The following is a 15,829-nucleotide window of genomic DNA, read 5'->3' as shown; positions in this document are numbered from 1 at the left end:
CTTGTTCAAAGGAATGGACATAGAACGTATAGAAAAACAAAACTAGTCATCTATTTTCTATGTAAATGTTGAAGAAACAATAGTACAGACTAGGAGTGGGATTACTTATGAGCTATGTCATATAAGGTAACAGACATAAACTTTCATCTCTGTCTCTGCTTTTTTTTTACCTCAAAGTTTAAATGCTGTGGCTTGATCAACGGTGCTCAGGACTGGGGAAATAACTTTCAGAAATATTCTGAATCTTGTGAATGTAAAAAGAATGAAGGTTACACTTGTGTGACATATGGAAATAAAGAAGTTTATGAACAGGTAAGAGCCCAGATGGATTTTGCATGGTGAATAGGTCTTTAGTTCTCTTTATGTGAAAATATTCATCACAAAGTAAATTTAAAACATTTCAAACAATAATGTAAAAATTCAGAGAATTTTCTACATTAGAGTCTTTTTGGAAAAATCAAGAATGTTAAGAGACATCAAAAAATAATAATAATAATACGTGAATGTAGCCACTTTCTTCCATGAGCTTATCTTTGTTTCTAGTCAACTCTGAACTGGCAATGTTTTCTTTAGTAGAAAGGAGAAGAAAAATTAAAAATCTTGGAGAAAACATCTATTTTTCTCCACAGTCATCTCTATGACATTGATATTTGTTTCGAGTTTTTTGTCACATAATTTAGAACAAAAGAAATCTATTTTTGAAAGCTTCAAAACTTATTTTAAAAGAAATAACTTCAATTTTAGCAATAAATTGGAAAGGATTTTCATACGTAGAATTTGAGTTTTAGCAATTCATTTGGCACTTTAGAGTTATTAGCCCTAGTTTACAAGAAATCCAATAAACTTGAATTCTTGCTCTTTTTTTGATGTTTGTAATAAACAAAAAGATGGGTTCATGGGATCTTTAAGATAGAAAACTTAAATTCTACATAATTGATAACCCACATTAACAAGATTATACACGATAATGCCAGAAGATTACATTTGACACTAATATCTTTTCCAGGACTGGCAACTGTAATGGAGATTTGAAAATAATTAGGACAAAAAAATGCCTTAATGGGAAAAAGAAAAAAAAAGCAAAATTATTTCAACCTTTTTATCTGCTCTCATCAAGACATTAGCAAGTCTATTCAGAAAAAAACTGAATACTGTTACCTTCAACTATAATAACTCAAAGGGGAACCCACCCATTTTTGTGGGCAAACAGTTAATTTATGCAAGTAAATATAGAATTATGTAACTATTTCTCGCTAGGCTTTTGGAAAAGCAAATACATGTTTTCATAATATTTTCTCCTGTTAAAGATTTATTCCTAAGATTCTAAAAATCTAGAATGATCTACAACCATTAAAAAAACCCACCCTATAAAGTTCACACATAATTCAAGTGAATATAGCCTCACTGATATATCAGTTTCCCAAAAGACAGGTCATAAATTCACAAAATATTTCCATCTGCCTTGTGTCATTTGTGAGAAGTCTGGAAAACTACAAATTGTGGAATGATCATAATTCATGTTTGTTTGGTTTTTTGTTTTTAATCCAGCTGCCTGGGAAATAAAAATGTGATCCTTGTTTGATATGTTCATTAATTCGCTAGTTAGAGCTGAATGACTTGTAAGATGGTTTTCTAAATTTTAGATTCCCAATGAGAGGGAAACAAATTATGTGAAAGGATGAAGATTATCTAATGGTCTAATGTAATCTTGTAGGGGCACTTAAAAAACAAATGGAATAGTATATTGTTCACATATATGCAATCATTGCCACACTAATCTTGTTGTCAAAAATGCCTGTGTCTGTTTGGTTGGGGTGCCACATTTCACTGGGCTCAAACCCCCAAACTAAACTAAAACCTGAGGAAAAATTCTCCAATGGACAGCCTAAAAAACTGAATCCAACTTCCTCTATTTGTAAGCATTCTGAAAAAAAGAAAGAGTGAAACATTGTATAATGGAAGAGTTAAGGAGGTTTTTCTACTACCCCATAACAAGGTGGGGAGGAGTATAAATAAGGTGTTAGATTTTCCTACAAATATTTTATGAAGTCTGAACGTATCTTTCATTGATTCAGGAAGTAATTGACTGGGCTAACAAATTAGCTGCCCTGCTGAAGATCTTGAATAGCTAAGCCCTAGAGACTGGGAGGCGCTCAAGATTTGAAAGTACTTTGCAAAGATTCTTTTGAAGGGGAAAAAAGATATTTTTCTTCCTTTTATCTTCCTTACCCCCTGCAAAATTTTCCATGATGTCTAGCAGTAACTTGACTAGAACAAGGAACTATTTCAGCAGTTTGAGAGGTTTGGGTTTCACAAGAAACCAAGTCACTTCAAGAATTGAACATATGACAGACAAATGTTGATAGAGAAAAGCAATCAAAGATACTTAGAACAATGTGTCTCTTGGCAGCAGAAAAGAGCCAGTTTATCAATTCAAGAGAGTTATCCTTGGCAATCAGGAGTTGAAATTTGGAAAGTAGAACCTGGAAGCATCTTAGATGATTCACTTTAGGGTGATTGCATGAATATTTTTTAAAGAAAGAAAGAAGTTCCAAGTCCTTCAGTAACAGGAGCTGTGAGTTGCTTTTATCTCATGATTATCATACATTTGTGATTTTCTACCAGTTCTTCCCATGGATAATCTCTTTATTTGTGGGAAAATTGTATCCCAAGGCTATGGGAAAAATTTTTGGAAATATTTCTTACACTACACCATCTTAGAAAATACCTTCCCTAAGAAATAATTGTGTCTAATGTCTGATTGTTAATGGGAAATTAATGGGAAATTCACTGTTGGATGATTATTTGTTATTAGCAATGGACAGCCCTTTCCTTGAACTTCAAGATAGTAGCTCCCTTTTAGGAACTAAACTCACAAATATGGATGCAAGTTAGGAAGGTAGCTTAAAAGTAAAATAAAAAAAATTAAAGTCTATAATAGGTAATACAAAACTTAGATCCCACAGTATTTCTTTACTTCCCCTGAAAATATATTCCTAAGACATGATGTGAATTTCCCTGGATGAAGTCTACCCATTCTCCTTTGAAACTCAGTTTCTTGCCTGAACAAAAAAGAAAGACAACAGTATGTCTTTCTGATTGTACAGAATTTTAGAAATTTAGCCCAATCCAGCAGTTCATTCTACATTAGGAAGATAGAATTCTTTTTGGATTCAGGGAGAAATTTTTATCACTCATTAACTGTTCAATCTTTGCTATCAAGTCACCTTTGAGCCTAATTTCTTTATCAGCAAATGGATATAATAAAGCAAGCTGCTATCTCACAAGGTTATATAATTATCTACTTATAGTTGGAAGGCACCTTTAGTCCAAATAACTCATTGATAAAGAAACTGAGGCCCACAGAGGTCATGATTCATCCAAAGACACATAGAAAAATAATTGAACCAGGATTATACCCAAGTTCTTTTACTCCAAATCCTAGCCATCTTTACTTTACTTAAGTCTCTTTGTAGGAAATAATAGACACCTGTCTGTTGTTGCTATTATCTTTATTTTACATGCTTTCCTTATTGGTCCAAGGACCTTCAAGGCATCCCTGTTGATTTACAGTTTATTTTCACTCTGTGCTATTAATCTCTAGATCTCTTGATTATTCAAAACTGGCATCTCCCAGTCCAAATGGAGCTGTGTTCTTAACAGTTTCGAAGTCATTCAAGCCTTATATCCTTGCCTATAATTCACTAAATGACTATGGAAAATTGAAACTTTCTGAGCCCCGAATTTTGGCTTGAACTTACTATTATTAACCAGACTCCAATGGGGCATTGCACAAATATTTAGAGTCTTGCTACTGATATGTGAGGTTACATTTTGATTAGCACTGACCTTGTAATGTTCTGCTGATCAACTAGCTTTAAGGTTTGGAGAAACAAAGCTCATTTTAATGTAAAATTAAATGGGATAACATTTAAATATTCTTCTGACTCAGAAAAATCATAATTTTGGATATATCAGCTATGCTTAGATGCCAATAATATAGAAAGTTTGTTGGTTTAAGATACGCTTCCTCCACGGACATGGATAACACAATCAGTCCAAATTTATATTAAGGATCTATTATGTGTCAGGGCACTGGTAACCTATAGTATAGACCTTGGATGTGACAGTCTCGGCAGCACTCATATAATAAACACTAGTCCCATTGACCCTAAAGATTTCTTAGAATTTTTTTCTGAGATACCACAGAGGGCCTTGAGGACCAAGCACTCAGAAATTCAAAAATCAAGTGAACCTAAACCTAGAAAGTAAAGCTCAACATAGAAACCCAGGTGATCCAGAGAGAGGCCAAGCAGAGTTAAATATATCACCCAGAAATGCATCAGAGAATAGAACTTGTCCCTTGGAAAAAAAAAAAAAAACCTCCCCAACCACCTCCTAAAAAAACCCCAAACAAAACAGTAGAGGATAGAAAAATCAATAAACACAAGACATCTATTTCCATAAAAAAATTGTTTTTAAGATTCAAAGATAACCCAAAATCTCAACTCAGGAGAATAACTCCATAACTCCAAAATAATTTAACTGAAATAGGAAAACATGGATTTTCCTTATAAGGGATTCATAAATATTTTGGAAAAATGAAATGAGATTAAAGATAAAATAAGAACCCCAGAGGAAAGAATTGGAAGAAAACTTTCCAATAATTGGAACTTTTGAAAATCATGACTACAAAATATCAGGAAACAGGAAAAAAATTAAGATTAAAAAAAAACAAAAGTAAAATATCTACTATCAGATATACTACCTAGAATATGGGTCAAGGAAAAAAAGACTTAAGTCTCATCTGATTCCCTAAAAGCTATGTCTAAGAAAAGATCCTGAGCTATATTTCAAGAAATCATAAATTGAAACTTCCAACATATTTGGAAGCACAGGACAAAGCAAAAAACAAAAGAAAACAACAATCCACTGATCACTTCCTAAAAGAAACTTCCAAAAGAAATGTCACAAGATTTCATGGTAATAATTAAAAGTTCCGATGTGTGCAATCTTCTGGCTAGATTCCAGGAACCCTATTTTTCCTAGGCTGGTAGGACCTTCTTGAGCAGGTTTCCATTGGTTTAGCGTCTGGAATCTAGTATTTCTCTCTTTTCTCAATAAGGTATACACCTAGGACTTTAGCACAAGTGGTATAACTAGATCTTTTTCTCCCTCTTAAAAAAACAATATATATATATATATATATATATATACACATATATATACACACTTTTTAAAGATTTTTCAAGGCAATGGGGTTAAGTGGCTTGCCCAAGGCCACACAGCTAGGTAATTATTAAGTGTCTGAGGTCAGATTTGAACCCAGGGACTCCTGACTCCAAGGCCAGTGCTCTATCCACTGTGCCACCTAGCTGCCCCAAGAAAATATGTATTAAAGAGAGAGCTATAGAAATTTTAATATAAAAATAAGATATTTTAAACTATTTAAATTAGGAACTGATTGGGATTTATTTTATAAATTAGCAAACAAAAGAAAACATTTCTTTTTTTAGGTAGAATGCAAGCTTCTGAGCAGTTCAGGGACTGTTATATTTTTATCTTTGTATCTTCAGTCCTTATACAGTGTAAGGTTCATGCCTATGAAATGATGTAGAGAAGTATAACTTAAGAATAAACAGAAAAAACCCTTATATTTCTACTTAATTCCAAAGACAAAATGTCATAATTTAATCCTTGTATAGGTTCAAACAGCTTACTACTCTTCTAATATTCTTGTTAGTTGGTTGATAAACACATTGAAGCATTTATTATATTCAGGTACTGTGCCTAGGTAGTGAAGATATCAAAAAAACAATGCAAAGGAAAGGTCCTGCCCTCAAGGAGCTCCTGGTCTTATTGCTTTTTTTTTTGGTTGAAATTTTATTTTTCCAATTACATGCATTAGTAGTTTTTCAACATTCATCCATTTTTTTCTACTATCCTCGTCCCCCCCCCCATCATGGTGAACAGTCTGGTAAAAGTTTTCTATGTATTTTGTGTTTGGCATATTTATATATTAGCTGTTTTCTTGAAAAGGAATTAGAACTAAGGGAAAAGAAAAAAAACTGTGAGCAAGGAAGGAAAAACATAAGTTTTTAAAAAGTGAAGCTATCTTCACTTGCATTTAGATTTTGTGGGTTTTTTCCCTCTTGATGTGGATGGCATTATCTATAATAGGTCTCTCAGGATTGTTCTTGATAGGAGCTTCCAATCTAATGGAGGAAATAATATGTAATCTACTATATATAAGACATAGATGGGATAGACTGGAATGAATCCAGTCTGAACAAAGAAGGACCAGTATAGTTCTCTCCTTTATAGTTATTAAATTTATCTTTGGTCCAATTGATTGGTCCATTTGACTTCCATAGAGTAAGCTCAGTATAGTTTCGTAATTAAATAAATGTTTCAGTATATCATATTGAAGATACTGAATAGGCAAAAGATGGAATATTGCATAGTTCCTGGCTTTCAGCTTCAATTCTACTTTATAACATTATTCAATTTTCCAATGTATTTGAATTCTCATCAGGAAAGGTTCTTCTCCCAGCAGTGTGGATTGTACTCCATCCATGTTTATTTATCCTATGTGACTATCTTGTATTAAGAATAAGCAAATTCATCATAATATTAACCCTTCCTCCTTTTTTAAACAGACATGTGGTGACTATATGATAAATGTTTTAAAGAAAAATTTGGTAATTGTTGCTGGAATAGCATTTGGAGTGGCAGTGATTGAGGTGAGTGTAATTTACTTTTTTATGTTTGTCTTACAAATTTGGTCGGGGGGGCAGAGAAAAGACTGATTTCAGTTTTGAAATGAAGAAATTATTCTAATTTCCCCCTTGTTCTTAATCACAATTGTTCTTTCCAATTAAAAATTGTTTTTTATATTAAAAAACATTACAAGTTCTCATCTCTTTGATTTTAGGATGGAAAATTGAAATTGAACCAGTGCAAGGTTCATTTCCCTTTCCTGAGAGTTCATTTCAGTTAAGACAAACGAGTCTTAGAAATTAAGCAGACAAATTCAGCCTTATGGTCAGCTCCCAATTTAAAGAGTAAGAATTCATTTCAATGAGTTTCTGAATACCTTATGGAGCAGCTAAGGTTTTAATCCTTCTCACTCCTTTACTAATGTTAAATATAAAAAGATGCTATACCTTATTGGGGCTAGGGACCTACATTATTAACACAGAACACTCCAAGAGAGCAAACTGCCTCTACCAATGCAGGTTAAGATCTTATTTATGCCACTTAGAGTTTATGGAACTCACCTAACATCACAGACCTAGAATGTGCTGTGTTAAGAGGTGGGATATTTGCCTAACTCTCCCTGTCCTTAAAAAACTCCTTTCATCCCCTACATCACCCTGCATCTAAATGTTTCTGAATGGGATTTTATTTTTGATATATTTCCTTTTTGTGGTTTGTGCATCCTTGATGGATGTTTTTTCATGACTAAGAAAATAAAAGATGACTCATTTAGAGATTTTATTTTGCAATATTTCCAAACCTTGGAAAATCCAATTTTGCTTTCCTATTCCTGAGAGAGATATAGCTTCCCTTCCACCTCCCCTCATTTCCTATCCCTCCAACCCACCTTACAAATTGGGATCATTGTTTTAGTGGTAGCCATAAACATAGGTTCTATATTTCAACTTCTTCTCTCACAGGGAATAACATACCATTGTCTCTCCAGAACTTTTGCTTAATATTAACCTCTCACTGGAAACATAGCATTTATTGGGAAGCATTTTACTGGGGAATGTGTATAGTCAGCCCATTTAGAAAAGATGTCATTTAGGTGACTCTCAAAATTATGTCATTTCTCAGCCAATTTTTTTTTGGTAAAGGAAGTGGCAATAAATACTAAGTTAAGGGAAGGAACCCAAACAAATTCCAAGTTGGTCAAATTCTAAGGACTAAATCTAACTCTGATACTAAATTTAGCTGTGTGACCCTGAATCATTTAACCTCTCTAGACCTCAGCTTCCTCTTCTGTAAAATGAAGATGATCTTTGGTATTCCCAATCAATAAACTAAATGAAATATCACTTTGATTTTCTTATTTGATCTTTTCTAATCTTTCCCTTGTATCTGATTTATAAGCATGCTTGTTTTTTGGACCTCACTTGTGATTTCATCCATGTAGAGAAATTCTTACTATTAAAAAAAGAAATCCCTTTACTGGAATAGCTCAGTAGCTTATATTGTAATTTGTAGTCTTCAAGATTTTTCTTGGTCATTAGATGAGCAAGTGTCTTGCCATCCTATTGCTAATATTTATTAGAAACAGGACTTACACCTACATCTTCCTAACTCTACTGTCAACCATTATCCACAGCATCAACCTTGCCTCTCATCTAATATGGAAATAGAAGCTATTGGTTAAAGAGATGAAGGAACAATTAGAAGACCTAGGCTCAAGATTTTTACTTGTGTTTTGAGCAAGTGACAAATGGGCAAGTCTCTTTAGAGACTTCACTCTTTTTACAGCAGTCCTTAAATCAAAGGGGTAGCACATAAGCCCATGAGCACATAGGATATTTTCTTAGCTGCCCCAAAGACAGCAGCAGTACAAGGAAATGTCTCTTAAACACAGATCAGGTTATTCAAGGGGAGTGGTGAGGGAGAAGGCACTTTATAGCAGCTCCACAATAGAAATGAAGTGTGACCATGTTCTAAGACATGCCACATAAATAAAGTAGGAGGTTAAGTCTTTATAGAAGTCACTGAAATGGTTGTGAGTAGAGTAAAAAAAATGACCTGTATAAAAACTATTATTTGCTTGATTCATTAAAATGAATCCGTTTTTCAGCTATTAATCAAGGTGATTTTATTTTGTATTCCCTCAGGAGTCTTTCCTGGTTGTAATTGAGTCCTTATTTTAGGAAAGCCTTGGAAGAGAATTTCTGTTATTCTCCTTGTGAAAATTTGACTCATAAAATGAGTAGTTAGTATTTCACACACTTGCTAAGGCTGCCATTCTATTTCTTAGTCCATCCTTAGCTTCTTTTATTGTTCCTAAAATAACACATTTAGGAAAATACAAGCTTCAATTAGAGCAAATGTACTTAGGTTAGGGTTATCTAGGCCAACTCTTCATTTTACAGATGAGGAAATTGAACCCCAGAGAAATTAAGTGATGTACCTAAGGTCACATAGCTGCTTAGTATCACAGTAGGATTTGAACTCTAACTCTGATCATCTTATTTAAGAGTCAATCTTATGTTGTCTTCAAAAAATCTCATCAATTCAATTCAAAGGGAATTGGGAAAGAGGAGTGATTTTTTTGTTTGCTTATTTAGTTTAGAAGTCATTTAGACCAGAAGTTCTTAAGTTTTTATGGCTTATTAATTTTTTATAATTCCTCTAGGATGGTAAGAGTTATGCTCCCTTCATAGAAAAATGCTTTTAAATGCAAAAAAATTATAGTATTATAGAGGAAGGTAATTATATTGAAAAATTGCTTTTAAATTCAAAAAATAAATTATAGGATCATAGAGGAAGGTAATTATATTGAAATGCAATATTTTATATAGGTATTTATGTATACATATATGTGTGTATCCCAAAACATATTTTAAAACCAAGTTCATGGACTGCAAGCTAAAAGTCCTTATTTTGAATTTTCAATTTTGCTCCTGAAAGATATATCTTAGGTGTAAGTATGACATGTATTGAATTCCTTCCTAGTCAAGTGACTATGGGCAAATTGCCTAATTCCTAGGGCCCCATGAAATTTCCTGGGTTATAGATTTGCTTCTGATATGCATTTGTGAAGAGAATTTATAAACCTTCATTATGATCACATAAAGCTAGAAAAGATCTTAGAAATTACCCTGTTTATTATACAGATGAACAATTGAGGTTCAGAGAAATTCAATAAGCCAAAGCCACTGGATAAGATACTAAGCAAGCATTTTTCTCATACTGATAAAATCACAGATGTTCAAAGAAAAACCAAACCAAACAGTAAAACACTTAGATCAGAATCCCTGGAAAATTAGGCCTTCATTTATTTTTTGTTATGTCTATTAGGGTTGGAGACCCTATTGGAAACCATCTCTTGAACTGGCCCATTTGAGTTAATCTTTAAGATCAATTAAAATGCTATATTCTCTTTTTAAAAAAAACTTTGAATGAATATATTTTGTTTTCCTCAAATGCATCTTAAAATTATTTTTAAAAATTTTAAATTCCAAATTCTATATCTCTCTCCCTCCTTTCCCACCCCTTTCCCTGAGATGGTAAGCTATCAGATCTAGGATATACAAATTTAATCATGTGAAACATTTCCATATTAAAATGCTATGTTTTCAAAGGAAGTTCCCCTTCCAAAGAAATTTCCAGAGCCTTTGTCTGTCAAAATCTGAACTAAAATCAATCAGACCACTAGATCTCAATTGGTTCCTGCAGCCTTTGACCATGATACTTCAAAGACTCCCAGTCTTCTGCCTTTGACGCATAGTTGTTGTATCACTTGGTGATCTAGGTCACTCTAATACTCTAGATTACTGAGGTGATGACCTGTATTGGTGGAAGGAGTTTCTCTACCCTGGAATTTCTTACACCATTGAAATCACAGATCTAGTTTCTAACATATGAGTGTTCAACTTGTCTAACAAAGGACCACTGACCCTGTCAATCTAGCATGGTTATTATTCCCAGGAGTCCAGCAATCAAGACATGGATAAATGATGATTTTGAGCCATTGTTCCAGAGAATGCTTCTGAACAGAGTGAACTTTTCATGTGGAGAAGGCCATGACATTTTTGCTAATTTATCACGAAACTTTGCATATGTTTGATATGAATGGCCTTTCTTAATTGTTTGTTCATTCTCCAAATAGTGATAGATTGTCCTTTTTCTGACAGCATAATATGAGAAGTTACTAGTTGTCTGTTCAGCTAATGAATGTTCAACTTTTGTTTTGTGTATGGAGCAGTGGATTTTTGTCATTTTGCCTTTACCTATCATTTTTATTTCCATTATTCCTTTAAACTTGTTCTTATTTCCTCTCCCTCCTCTCCTCCCAGCTCCCCAGAAAGGCAAAGTGACAATTTTTCAGTACAATTTTTTTCTAAAATTCAAACTAAAAATCATACTTTAATTGTGCAAAGTCATTTTAAAGAGAAAAATAGACATGTTTGAACTTTTGATTCCCACCATTTAGCATCCCATAATCTTTCAGTCAGTTCAAACATCACCTTCTACATGAAGGTTTCTCATATTCCTTACAGATAAAAGTGCTTCCCCTTTTCCACCAAATTACCCATTTTCTTCTGAATATATTTTGCATATTCTTTCACATTAACATGTTGTCTTTTCCAGTAGAATGTAAAATCCTTGAGGGACTACATTCTTTCATTTTTGTTTTTGAAATTAACACTTTCCAATTACTCTGCAATATTAAGTTCTCAAGGCATACCAGGCTGTAGTACACCAAAAAAACCCCAAACTCAGTCCTTGCTTACCCTTAAGAAACTTCCATACTAATAGAAGAGACATCATTTGAGTAAATGTGTGTATATATTATACATATATATATACATATATATATATGTATAATATACACATAAGGCACATACAGATTGGAATAAGGGAAACTTTAAAGAGAAAGGATACAGTGCATGGGAAGACTGTTTGGGTAAGATCTGAAAAGGCAACATTGTCCCAAGGCAGGTTGTAGTGAAGTGAGGATGGATTAGAAAAATTCAAAAGCAAAGAGATAGACTATAGCTAGAATGTTATGTTTTAGGTATATAGCAAGTGATCTTAATCAATGGCCCAGAAGATCACAAGTGTATAAAATGAGAGAAAACTAGAAAGATAGGAAGAAGCTATTTAGTGAAGAGCCACAGATAAGAGAGTTTTTTTTTTTTGATCAGGGATATATTGAGAAGTCACCGAGATTGTTGAACAGGGGGTGGGAGTTGATAGATAAAACTTGCATTTTAAAAAATTATTTTGAAAAAAAGATTTGAAAAATTTGGTCAGATTTGGGGAAGATGAATGGATGGTGGGATAAGTACTGTTTCACATATTTGATTCTGACAACAAATCTGCAAGCTTCTGTTATTGTTCTCATTTTGAAGCTGAGGAAACTCAGAAGGAGAGATTAAGTAATTTATCCAGGGTTGGTGAATGTCTAAGGCTGGATTTGAACCCAGGTCTTCCTGACTCTAGACTCAGTTCTCTTTCTACCTACTTAAGTGCCTGTGATGGAGGTTGGGGTGGTATGAGTAGAAAGAAGTACACAATAAATGTTGCATAAATAAAAATGATAAGATTTGACAATAGATTGGATGGATATGTGGGAATCAGTGAGCAAAGAAGATGCTGAGGTTGCAAATCTGAAATCCTGAGGGTTGGATAAGGCCCTAAGCAGAAATAGAGAAGTCTGGAAGAAAGGAAGATTTGGATGAAAAAATGGGCCTTGGTTTAGACATGGTGATTTTGAGTTGTCTATGAATCATTTAATTTGAAAATGTGTAAGTAATTAAAGATGTAGTATTGGAAGACAGAAAAGAGATTAAGGTTTTATATACAAGTTTAGGAATAATCTGCATAGAAATAAAAATAGATACCATAGGAACTGAAGAGATGCCTAACAGAAGAACCCAATATAAAACAATGAGGGGTGCCTACGTTTAGGAGTGAAAAGGAAGACGGATGGATGGAGATCTATCAAAGGCTACTGAAGAAGAATGATTGGATTCGAGAATAGAGAGAGGGCATCATCATCACAGGAACCTTTAAAAGGGGGTATATCTAGTAGCAGAAAATGGTCAATAGTGTAAAATTCTATAGGGAATTTATCAGGAATGATAGACACTAGAATGACCAACTTTTAAAATTCTGTCTTGCTTTCCTGAAATTGAGGATTAGCTCTTGCTAATTCCAGATGTGGGTTGGTTTTCTTTCTTTCATTTTTTTTGTCATTCCCAGTGTAACAGGGACAGCTACCACGATATTCTAGATACACACCAAAGCGTTCCAGTACTCAGACTTCTGAGCAGTTATTCTTTTCATTATTGCTAGGCTAAAGTTTGAAACTTTAGAGAATAACTTTTCAGTACTAGTATTAAAACTTATTGAAGTTAATATCTTTGTCACTTTGCTATTTTCAGATTATTCAAGGATGCTTCATGATCATGTAAAAATTCAGTTATATGATCTTGATACAAAAAAGGATATAAAGAAAGAAAATTTTATTAGATTTGGCAATTGAGATCATTGTTAAGTTTGGAGAGATCAGTTTTGCTTTAATGATGTGGAGTCAGAAGTCAGGTCTCAAAAGGTTTATCCTGCCTCAGACATTTAACTAATTATGTGACCCTGGTCAAGTCACTTAACCTCTGTTTCCTTATCCTTATTTTATAAATGGGGATGATAGAAGTACACCTCACCATGTTGGTGTAAGGCTTAAATGATTTATGTGTACTGAGCCTTGTTAATTTCATATAAAGACCAATTATTATTAGGAAAGTGAAAAGAGGCTGGCACATAATAGATACTCCATACTTTGAATCATCCATGTAAGGAACTCCTAATTCAAATAACTGCCTGGGTCACTGAGTACTCAAATGACATGTCCATGATCACGCAGCTAGTATATGACAAAGTCAGGATTTGAAGACCAATCATTTTGATTATAAATCCAGTTGTTTTTCTATTATGCTATCATGTTTTCTCATTACTAAAGCATATTGTGCAGGAGAGGTCAGCTCTTGGTTTTGGTCCTGCTTTAATAATGCTTGAAATCTTATATTATGGACTCCTTATTTAAACAGATGGCCTAAACTTAAGGACCCCAAGTTCTTTGTGACTACTTTTATATTCCACTGTCTAGAAAAGGGGCTGAGAGTGGATTTCCTTTAGGGAGGTGTTGACCTGCTATTTGGAGTAATCGATACTGTGACTCTGAGGCAATAAACTTGGAAAACTGGCCCCAGGTTTGGACCCTGATTTATCATGTACCTATAACTGTAACCGGGATGACCACTGAACCTCTAATGGCCTGGGCAAAAGGCTAGGCATAATAATGCAAATAAACAAGATGGTCTCAAGAGTTTATTTGCTAATTGAGGGAAGATAAGAACATGAAAGGAACCTGGAAGGTAGAGGGATTTGGGGTATGTTACAGTATGTGTTGAGGTGACAAAATAAGGGGGAAGATGACACATTAGAAGTGTAGTCCCTTGTTTCTTTGTATTTTGATATGATTTGTGATCTCTGGGAATCAGTGATTTTTTTTTCAAAACCCCCACATAATGATACGCTTTTTTCTTCTTTTAGATTCTTGGCTTGGTGTTTTCCATGGTCTTATACTGCCAGATTGGGCAAAAATGAAACTTCAGAAGATGAGCTGTCACCTACCAAATTTGCCTTTTAATACTTTGCTTTGCTTTTTTTTTTTATAAAACATACAACTTCATTAAGAAGTATAAAATTTGCTAAACTACTGGATTTTGCAAAAAAGCATGGGTAACTTCATTATGCATCAAATAAATGAGCTTTAACAAAGCTCAGTGATGAGACTAAGGATATGAATGTATATTTTTATTCAGAATAAAAGCACATTTTGTTTTAATTGACTTATTTCCTTCTCTCATCATTATATTCAATTGATAATGTGTTTTAAATGTTCATCTAGAACTATTTATTTAGGTATAAATCTGAATTTTTCTGAAACAGTATTTGTTTTTCTTCCTTTTTGTGGTTTGGAATATACTCAACTTAAGATGGTTGAACTGACTTTACAGCTGAAATCTCAAATCGGCTTCTCAATTCACAGGGGGTGAGGTGGGAATAACCAACAATCAGAAACTGAGGGTAAAAGAATTATCTGAAAATTTCAGGACTCAAAACCTGATTTCTTGAATCTCCAATTAATAGGATTACATATTTAGACCTGAAAGGAACTTTAGAGGTCACTTAATCTGTTCTGCACCCTCTTGTTTATAGCTATGCAGATGGTTAACCCTGACTCCCAACACAGTGCAAATATAGAAATCTTCAGCCAGTTGTGTTCTATGGCACTAAGAGAAAATTGATTCCCAAGAAACTTGTCTAAGCTTGGTTGGATAATGAGTATTGGAGGCAAGACTTGAACCTGGTATCTCTGACTCCATAAACAGCTTATATTAGGACTGCTTGACCTTTTGACAAGTGTTCATTGGTAAATAAATTAGGACAGTGATCTGTTTGAAAGCAGTAGGTTCATTGGAAAGACCTGAGTTCTTGAACCTTTCTCAGATACTAGCTGAATGACCCTTGGCAGGCCATTACCATTTTTAAACTCAGTCTTCTCAGCTGTCAAATGGGAATAACTATAGCACTTAAATTACAATAGGGTAGGACATCATGGAATGTATGTGAGATACACATAAGACAACATTTGATTGGAAGTCAAGTGAAAATTCAAAATTTTTCTTCACATGGTGTATAAGGAAATCACTCTGACTCAATATCATAGATCAATGGAGTTTTGGAAATATAAGAACTTGTGGAGAATCAAATTAAAAACGACAAAGTCACCTTATGATCTTGACAACTCATATTCAGATGCCATTTAAAAAAAGAGTTTCTGCTTAAATGACATCAGAATCACTGAAGGACACCTAGGGGGCTTTAGTCTATAAAAACAGTATGAATAAGTTATGATGAAATCATTGAAATGTCATCCCATGAAACCAAATCAAGAATACTAAAAAATAACAAGTTATTGGCTTCCTGGCTCATGTGGAAAGTTAATTTTATCTAAAATCAGTTTGTTTTTGCCACAGATCTCTTCTAACTCAGGTGAAACAAGCTTATC

At 33.7% G+C, this 15,829-nt stretch overlaps 1 protein-coding gene across 3 annotated transcripts in view; it reads left to right on the top strand.

The window, feature by feature from the left end:
* Positions 1-14,606, top strand: part of TSPAN8 (tetraspanin 8) — a 72,851-nt gene extending 58,245 nt beyond the window's left edge. For all 3 annotated transcript variants that reach the window (XM_074226150.1, XM_074226152.1, XM_074226151.1), the window contains 3 exons: positions 178-312; positions 6,660-6,743; positions 14,308-14,606. In XM_074226150.1, the coding sequence (XP_074082251.1) occupies positions 178-312; positions 6,660-6,743; positions 14,308-14,361 (273 nt within the window). In that variant the 3' untranslated portion in view covers positions 14,362-14,606. The remainder of the gene's footprint in view (positions 1-177; positions 313-6,659; positions 6,744-14,307) is intronic.
* The last annotated feature ends 1,223 nt before the right edge of the window (positions 14,607-15,829 follow it).

The sequence above is a fragment of the Macrotis lagotis genome, chromosome 2 (assembly GCF_037893015.1).
Source record: "Macrotis lagotis isolate mMagLag1 chromosome 2, bilby.v1.9.chrom.fasta, whole genome shotgun sequence".
NCBI classification, from domain to species: domain Eukaryota; kingdom Metazoa; phylum Chordata; class Mammalia; order Peramelemorphia; family Peramelidae; genus Macrotis; species Macrotis lagotis.
This window is presented reverse-complemented; position numbering and strand designations above follow the sequence as displayed.